The sequence below is a fragment of the Pinus tabuliformis genome, chromosome 9 (assembly GCF_031772625.1).
Source record: "Pinus tabuliformis cultivar Carrire ecotype Pingquan chromosome 9, CPIR1, whole genome shotgun sequence".
In the NCBI taxonomy this organism is placed as follows: domain Eukaryota; kingdom Viridiplantae; phylum Streptophyta; class Pinopsida; order Pinales; family Pinaceae; genus Pinus; species Pinus tabuliformis.
Genome location: NC_142307.1, coordinates 807,878,868 through 807,887,581, shown reverse-complemented (window position 1 = coordinate 807,887,581; position 8,714 = coordinate 807,878,868). Strand labels below are relative to the sequence as shown.

Genomic DNA, 8,714 nt, shown 5'->3' with positions numbered 1-8,714 from the left:
GTGTCTTCTAAACCGTTGGGTAAGGGCGACAACGCTGTGGATCGTGTGAGAATCTCTGCGTGGTTTACTTATACAGCGTAGCGTAGCGGAAGCACGTTATGGTTTCATTTGTTGAGTAAAAGGAGAAAGGCTGACTGTAGGTTGAGAACCATCGATTCATCGGTCTGTATGTTTGGTGATTTGGGTCCCTCTGCAATCAAGATTTCAAACGAAGCAAAATGAAAATCAGTTGACTACGGATAGGATTTGAAATTCTAAAATCGTGCCAAATAGCTTCTCACCTCTGCAAATAAATATGAGTTTCTAGTTACTTTGGGCTTCATTGTTTATTGGGTTTCTCCTTGTAGTTCCTTTGGTGGCCATTTATTTGGCTCTTATTGTTATTTTGTAGGAAGTATGATGAGGACTGTGATGCTACAATGGGTGGTGCCCAAAGTCCATGTTGATGTAACTGCGACTTGCATTGTGTTGTTAGTGTTGTTTTTGTGCAAGAAGGCGGCGTTTGGTCAGGAACACACTGAGATTGTTAGGAAGCAAGTGCAATGGCACCCTGCTACAGCAACTTGGTATGGCAGTGCAAATGGCGATGGAAGCGATGGTATATTGCCGCATTCTTCTTAATACCACTCCAAATAATTCAATTGTTCATTGATTCAGATTGTGGTACGTTGTTGTAACTCTTGTCCTAATGCAGGTGGCGCCTGCGGGTATGGTGGCCTTGTGGATCAGAAGCCTCTGAGAGCGAGAGTGGGCGCTGTAAGCCCCGTTTTATTCAAGGGCGGAGAAGGCTGTGGGGCGTGCTACAAGGTAAGAAATGATTGCAAAGACTCAGATCAGTACATTGCATTTGGTCGTTGCAGTGATTAATGACCAAATTATGGTGCATTTTTGGAAACTTCAGGTTAAGTGCATGGAGAAGGGCTTATGCTCTCGGAAACCTGTAACTATCGTGGTAACTGATGAATGCCCAGGAGGATACTGTGCGTTCGGTAAAACACATTTTGATCTGAGCGGAGCTGCGTTTGGTCGTATGGCCACCCATGGAAACACTCCAGCACTGCTCAACACTGGGGAGCTCTCAGTTCTTTACAGAAGGTATAAGACACATAAGAGAGAGCTATCGCTTTTGGTTGTGATATTGAAGAGTTGATGTGCAATATTGTGATGGTATTTATTACAGGACATTGTGTCGATACCCAGGGAAGACTATAACTTTCCATGTGAACCAAGGCTCCACGGTCTACTGGTTCTCCATTCTCATCGAATACGAAGCCGGATATGGCGATGTGGGAGCTGTGCAACTAAAACAGGTGTGTGCAGGACCATGGTGATTCCAACTTTAAAGTTTTATCATTCTGCTCTTCATTTCTTAACTTGAATTCGCGTCGATCAATGGTGTGAATGAATGATCCAGGCGGATTCAGGTGCGTGGATGGAAATGAAGCATACTTGGGGTGCCAACTGGTCTCTGTTGGGAGGTCCATTGAAAGCACCATTTTCTCTGCGAATCACAACGTTGATGAGGAAACAAACGTTGTCCGCAATAAATGTGATTCCCAAGAAGTGGTATCCGAACGCAAGTTACAGATCACGCCTCAATTTCAAGGATTAGCTGAAGCTTTGAGCTCCATTAATCAGCAGCAATTTAAAAAAACAAAAAGCCAAAAAAAAAAGGCTGTGTGGAGACTGTTTGATTGAATTCTAGGTTTGACAGAATCAATGGCCAAGAGCCTCCACATCTCTGGAAAGTGGAGATGTCGGGTTGGAATTTGCGGGAATGTAAACATTGTTTTGAAGTTTTGGTGGGTATATTTTTTTTTGGTAAATTTTATTTTGAATTTGGGAGGTTTCTTTTGCCAATATGTTTTTTTTGGTTAATGGTGTTACCACTGCTAAATTGAATAAGTTTTATTTTGAAATTAGCTAGGCGCTTATTAAAATAATAAAGATTTTAATTTTAATCGTAGTTATATTAATGAATGAATGATATTTCAATTTTACTGAATTAAAAATAGCCTATGGTATTATTAGTTTTTTTGTTTTTAGATTTTGTAATTCGATTTTTTTATTTATTTATGATAAATTGATCATAAGGTGGTCTAATTTTCTAGAAATTCTTGGATGTAAAGACAATGCCAAATAACTAATACTGACATATTACCATAATTATTTATCACATTAATTTTAGGCCATGATCACATTATTAAAAAACAAAAATAAACCTAAAACAATTAAAAAACGTTTTTAAATAATTAATAATTATACCACATTTATGTAAACCTTATGCAAACTTCAACCTTTTCATGGTTGCACCTAATTTTATAATTAGAATTTAATCGTTAAAAATATGCATGGTGAATAATTGTAACGTGCACCCAATTCAGAATTTACACCCAATTCGGAATTTACGGCAAAAACAATTAATGAAGAATCTAGACACTGTATGATTGTCTTCCTAAAGTTGTGAAGTCTGCCTTGTGTCAAGAGAGAAAATAACGTATTCGATAGGGCGTTGAATATAGATTAATTTTGTTTTGAATAAAAAATATACGAGTAATTTATAAAGTAATAATTTATTTTTAAAGGATTTTTTAATTTTATTTGGATACTTATTGTGAAATCATAGCTGAAATATAATTGTATTCTATTTATTTTTCTCCTGACATTTATTGTTGTTCAATACAATATTTTACTACACTGATCTCATCAATCACCTGCAAAAAATTTGACTCATTCCAACTCTCTTGTACACCCTCGAATTTTGGCCGGAACACATGTGCGGCGGAGCTGCCAAGTTCCAGTCGCAATCAATCCATGTGCCAAAGCAACCTTCGAAAAACAGAACTTGTATTTTAATGGTAAAAATAAAATCACCCGCCAACACCATTAAAGATAATGTGACCATAATAAGATTGATGGATCTCATGTATGATGTGACTGCACATACCATATCGATCTATTTCAGTGTCACATATATATAATGAACTTTGTACCAATGTCTAAATTATTTCACTGCCTAAACTTTGCGCAAACCTTTCATGTATTTGGGTCTATTTATTTAAACGTAATGCTCCGCGAAATATATTTTTTGGGTTGGATTTATTCATATTTATAAAAACAGTATTTTAGATGCAGTGTTACAAGTATTTTCTGTTGGTGGAGGTATTTTATGTGATCAAAGGGATTTTTTTTGAAGGAGAATATATGCTTTTGAAAACTGTAATCATAATAAAGCAATGCACATATATGATAATTGTTATTATTGTTTTAATAATGATAATGAGTACGTAATTACAGAAAGAATCAAGTAAAAAGTGATTATGTTTTTTTTTTTTTTTTTTCTTTTTTTTTTTTTTTCAAAAGGTGGAAAAATCTATCAAATTCAGTTTGTCAAACCAACAGTGAGGACAGCCATGTAATTCTTTATTGAATAATAATAATAAATTTAAATTTATTTACTTATTATATTTAATAATAATGGTTTATTTTATTATTATTAAACAATTTAATTGTAATAAGTTTTATTATTTAAAACAGATATTAATATATTAATTTATATCAATTTAATTAATTTTAATTATAACATATTTTTTTTTGTAAATTGAGGGACCATTTTTTCCCATTACTTCGAATTGAAACCATTACATTTTTATGGTGGCCTCAACACGCCCCGAGGGGAAACCGAGTCTGTTGGCCACCTTAAGTTTTTGACAGCGATCCGAAAACAAAAAATATTGATTCTTCTTGTCCATGCTATGTAAACTATACATTCGAAAAGATTACTACTGTCTCTTGTTTGCATTCTTAACTGAAAATAGAAACTAAACTATTCAACCATTTTCACAAAAAAACTACAGACATTATACATATCTTCCGGTATTAGTCCGCCATGACTTCCTGCTGCTCCTCTTCTTTCTTTATACCCGGGTTGGTTTCCTTGATCAGCTATTGAATCTACTCTAGTTTTTTATCCTGCATTATCAGAGTGACCTGCATGTTTTGCAATTCTTTCTTCAAGTTTGGGATTCCCTGTGACAGTTCTGCCATCTCCATGGCCACTTGCTCCATCGCCTTCGCCAGCAGCCTTTTCATGACCCATTGAACATGCAAGGCCTGTTTATATAGAGTCATGCGGCCTCTCGTGTTCCCTGGATACGGGAGGAGGTATTCCCAGTCTTCCATTTCTGACCCTGATTGCCCCTGGGTCGCTTCTTCCTTCAGATGCTGGATTATCCTTCTGATATCTTTATTGGTGTTCTCACAGTATGCTTCCTCCACAAACTAAATCTTCTTCTTTAATGTTTTCTTGTATTTTTTTGCTGGTGCTGGTTCATTCTCTACCCGTCTCCCTTCCGATCCTCCTCTTCCTCTACTTCGTTGCCCTCGTCCCCGTCCTGCTCTTCCTCTGTTCCTGTAATTTCCCCTGCCTCCCCGACTCTTTGTGCCTGAGGTGCTTCCGAAGTCACCTCTCTCCTCTCGCCATTTGTTACTCCTGTCTGCCTGCTCCCTGTCCTCCTGTCTTTTATCCCTTGCTAACCCCGCATCCTTCCATATCTTCTTGTGCGGTTGTTCCTATCTATCCCGGTCCGAGTCAAACATTTCTACTTCTTCTTCCGTGTCATCTTGGATCGTCTGATACTCCTCTGCCGCTTCTCCCTCTTCGATTCCTTTCCCCTTCTTTCCCTGTCTTCTTCGTTCTCTGTTGTCTTCACCCTACTCGTTCCTCATTCTCCTCCTTGTCGCCATTCGATACTTTCTTCCGGCGTTGTCCGCTTGTCTTCTCCGCCTTCCCTGCCTTACTATTAACCTACCCAAAGCTTTCACTGCTATGTCTCTTCCTTGATCCTCGGCACAATTGTTTAATGTTCTCCTCTGTTTATCTCGCCTTCCATTATGATGTCTCCTCCGACGGTTCTCCTCGTCTCTCGTCGCTCGCTTTACCTGCCACCTGCCGATTTCATCACCTCCCACCTCCTTTTGTCCTTCTCCTGTGCGGTCATTCCCATGTCCGAGCTCTGCCGCATTACCTCCACCGACTCCTTCCTTCATTACCTCGTCGTCGTCCCTTCTCGATATGATACCTTTGCTGATCATCCCTTTGTCCTCCTTCATCATTACCTGACTGTCTTCTGCCTCGTCATCCTCTCTTACCTGATCTGTATTAATTGCCCTGATCGCCGCCGTTATCACCCCGATCGGGGGTCTCTGGGTGTCTCTTTTATTGAGTTGCGGATTCATTATGGTCTTGAGTGATTATAGTGGTGAGTTCATCCCATCCCGGTTTATTCCTTATTGTTGGCCAGCTGTTGTCGATCTTATCCTCCTGTTCTTTACTCCCCCAGTTTGCAAGGTAGTCTGCAGCCTTGTTTCCTTTTCTCCTGACGTGATTGATGATTTTGTAGTCTATTCTCTTTAATAATTCCACCAAGTCTTGGACGATCCCGCCGTCCTCCAGCTTCTAGCTACTTTCTCCCATTCTTTCCCATTGTTGAGTTTTCGTAACATTTCTACAACTATCTGAGAATCACCTTCTATTTCCAGATTTGTGTAGCCATTCCTTACTGATATCCTTAGAATTTGATAGATAGCCCACAATTTTGCTTCATTGTTGGTCATTTCTCCTCCCCCTTCCGCGTATACCCATCTTGTGTGTTTCTCATTGTCCCTAAAGATGCCCCCAAAGCCTGTTGGTCCTGGGTTCCCTTTGGAAGCCCCGTCAAAATTCAACTTAATGAAATTTTCCCCAGGGTATCTGAACTGATCTGGACTCTGAGTTTGAGCTCGTTGTTGTGTTTTCTTTCTAGGATAGACCATGCCAAAATCCATGTTTAATTTTGTTAAGATTCTTCCTTCTTCCGGATTCGCCTTCCAATCTTCCTCTTCCTAGGTTTTGGCCAGAACAGTTTCTCTAATCGCCTTTTGAATTCCTTTCCATATCCTTTCTCGATTATTGGGCTTATCTAAAAAAATTCTTCGATTTCATTCCTTCCACAGAAACCATATCACGAATCCTACCGTTAAATTCCAACTTCTCCTTACCACCTTGCATGAAAATTGTCCCTCACTGCATTGAAAGATAGTCTTTTTTATGTCACTGGGGTCTCTATTTGCTTTTCCAAAGAGGCTTCTGACCTCCTCCCATTGATGTTGGGCGAATGGGCAGGCGTTCAGAATGTGTTCCTGGGTTTTAGTCCCCGTTTTGCAAAGGCTGCATCTCGAGGGTCCGAAGAATCCTCTCTTCTTGATCTTATCCCATGTTAGGATTCTTTCTCTTCCAACTAGCCACGCAAATATGGTTATCTTCGGCCACCACTTACTATTCCAGATAACTTTACATTTTGCGTTTTCTTCCTCCCTCTCCTGATGATTTGTCAGATAATATGCTTCCTTGACTATAAAGGTCCCTTTCGTAGATTTTCCCCATCTGAGAATATCCAGTCCTGGTCTGGCTTTAATTTTCCTTGATTCTAGTTCTTTTATATATATTCCTTGCTGCTCTTGGTGTATGTTTTCATCCCATTCTTCTGGCCTTCTCCAAGTTCTCCATATCCCATTTGGCTCCCTTTCTTTCCAGTAGTCTCTCACATATTCTTGTCCTTCCCCTATCGCTTTTTGCTGTGTACTTTGCAAGGCTTGTATACTGGCCAATTTGTTTCTTTGTTGCCACTCCTCGTCCCAAAATCTAGCAGTACCTCCTCCTCTTATTTCTCAAAAGGCATAATTGTTTATGATATGTCTACTTTGGCTTGATAATTCCCAGATTGCGGAGCCTTTGGGTGTTTCTTCAACTCTAAGTATGTTTGTCGTTGTTGCGGGCATGTTATATTTCTGGGTCCATATTCTCTTTCATAAGTCATTTCCTCCCCTCATCCACCTCCACCACAATTTTGCTCCTAGCACTTTGTTCAGCATTTCCGGGTCTCTAAGACCTAGACCCCCTTCTTCTTTTCTTTTAGTCAAGATTTTCCACGAAACCAGTGCCCATTTCCTCTGCTGCTTTGGCCCTCCCCATATAAATTTGCTAAAGATTTCTTTCATTCTCATGCATGCCCCTTTGGGGCAGCCATTATAGATAGAGGGTAAATAGGTATCGCTTGTAAGATTGATTTCAATAACACCAGTCTGCCTACTATGTTCAGCGATCTAAAAGACCGATTTGCAAGCCTATTCTTGAGTTTCTCTATAATTTGTTGCCAGTTAACCATTCTTGTGGGGTTTGTATCTAGCTGATTCCCCAAGTACTTTGTTGGAAGTTCTCCATGTTTGAACCCTAACGTTCTGGTTAGATGAGCCTTAATAGTGTCTGAAGTCTTAAAGATGAAGGTATATGATTTCTCTTTATTTATCTCCATACCATATGCCTCCATAAACAGATCCAGGATTATTTTCACGCCCCTTACCTCCTTTATTGAGACTTCACAGAAGAGCATGACATCGTCTACAAACTGCTGATGTGTAATGGGCAAATTGTTACCCCATAGCCTTAAGCCTTTAATTTTCCTTTCCCTCAACACTTTTTTAAAATACCTTCCCAACCCCTTCGCAGCCATTATGAACAAAAAGGGAGATATAGGATTCCCCTGTCTTATTCCTCTAGTAGCACTGAAAGTTGACGATGGAACCCCATTTAGCATGACTGAGAAAATAGGCGTTGATATCATACTATAAACCCAGTCTATCCATCTACTACTAAATCCAAAGGCCCCAAGGATTTCCTTGAGGTATTTCCATTTTAAGCGATCGTAGGCTTTTGACAGATCGAGCTTTATCATCATTCCTTTCTGTTTTTTCTGTTTTAGAGAATGAATCGTTTCCTGAGTTACTACTAGTCCATTGAGAATTTGCCTTCCCTCCATAAATCCTGTTTGCTCAGGTGAAATTATGCTAGGGAGAATGGGTTTTAATCTTTTTGCTATCAAAGTGGCAATTATTTTGTATATTACGTTGCACAGGGCAATTGGTCTAAAACCCTGGGCTATTTCAGAATTAGCATTTTTAGGGATCAAAGTAAGGAAAGTCGAATTCAGACCCGGCCATACCTTTTGCTTCATGCGAGATTCCTCTACTGCCTCCAAGATCCCCTGGCCGAGAAAATGCCATCCTGCTTGATAAAACTCCACGGTGTATCCATCTGGTCATGGTGCTTTGTTTTTTTTCATACCCTTCACAATTTCCTTCACTTCCTCTAATGTGGTTGCCCTGATCAACGCCTTATTCTGTTCTTCTGTTATTATTCTAGGAATCTCTTTGCAGACAAGGTCTATAGTTGCTTCTCTATCTACTTGAGGTTCTGTTAGGATGTCTTTATGGTATCCTACCAATACTTGTTCAATTCTTTCTTGGTCAATTATCCTTTCTCCTTCTTCGTTTTTAATGGAAAAGATCATGTTCCTTTGCCTATGTTGAATCATAGCTTGGTGGAAAAACTTGGTGTTTCTTTCTCCCTCGCGTAGCCAGTTAATCCTGGATTTTTGTCTCCATAGTATCTCCTTCTGTTTCCTCCGCTCTTCTAGTTGGCTTATTATAATTCCTTCTTCTTTACTGCTTTCCTCATTCCTGCCCTCTGTAATGATTTTTTGTTGTATCTCTTCCATTTCTTTCTCTAGCTTCTGTTTCTCCTCCATTATATTCCCAAACTCATCCTTATTCCATTTTTTTATTTTCCCTTTGAGTTCTTTGAGTTTTAACTGAAAAGTATGCATCTTCCCTCTTCC

The 8,714-nt window shown here is 39.3% G+C and overlaps 1 protein-coding gene across 1 annotated transcript; it reads left to right on the top strand.

Moving 5' to 3' along the window:
• Positions 1-345: 345 nt before the first annotated feature.
• LOC149151234 (expansin-B16-like) lies at positions 346-1,837 on the top strand. Its single transcript, XM_089439687.1, has 5 exons — positions 346-598; positions 695-807; positions 902-1,095; positions 1,181-1,310; positions 1,415-1,837. The coding sequence occupies exons 1-5, from the start codon at positions 397-399 to the stop codon at positions 1,610-1,612; spliced, it is 837 nt and encodes a 278-aa protein (XP_089295813.1). The 5' UTR covers positions 346-396; the 3' UTR covers positions 1,613-1,837.
• The last annotated feature ends 6,877 nt before the right edge of the window (positions 1,838-8,714 follow it).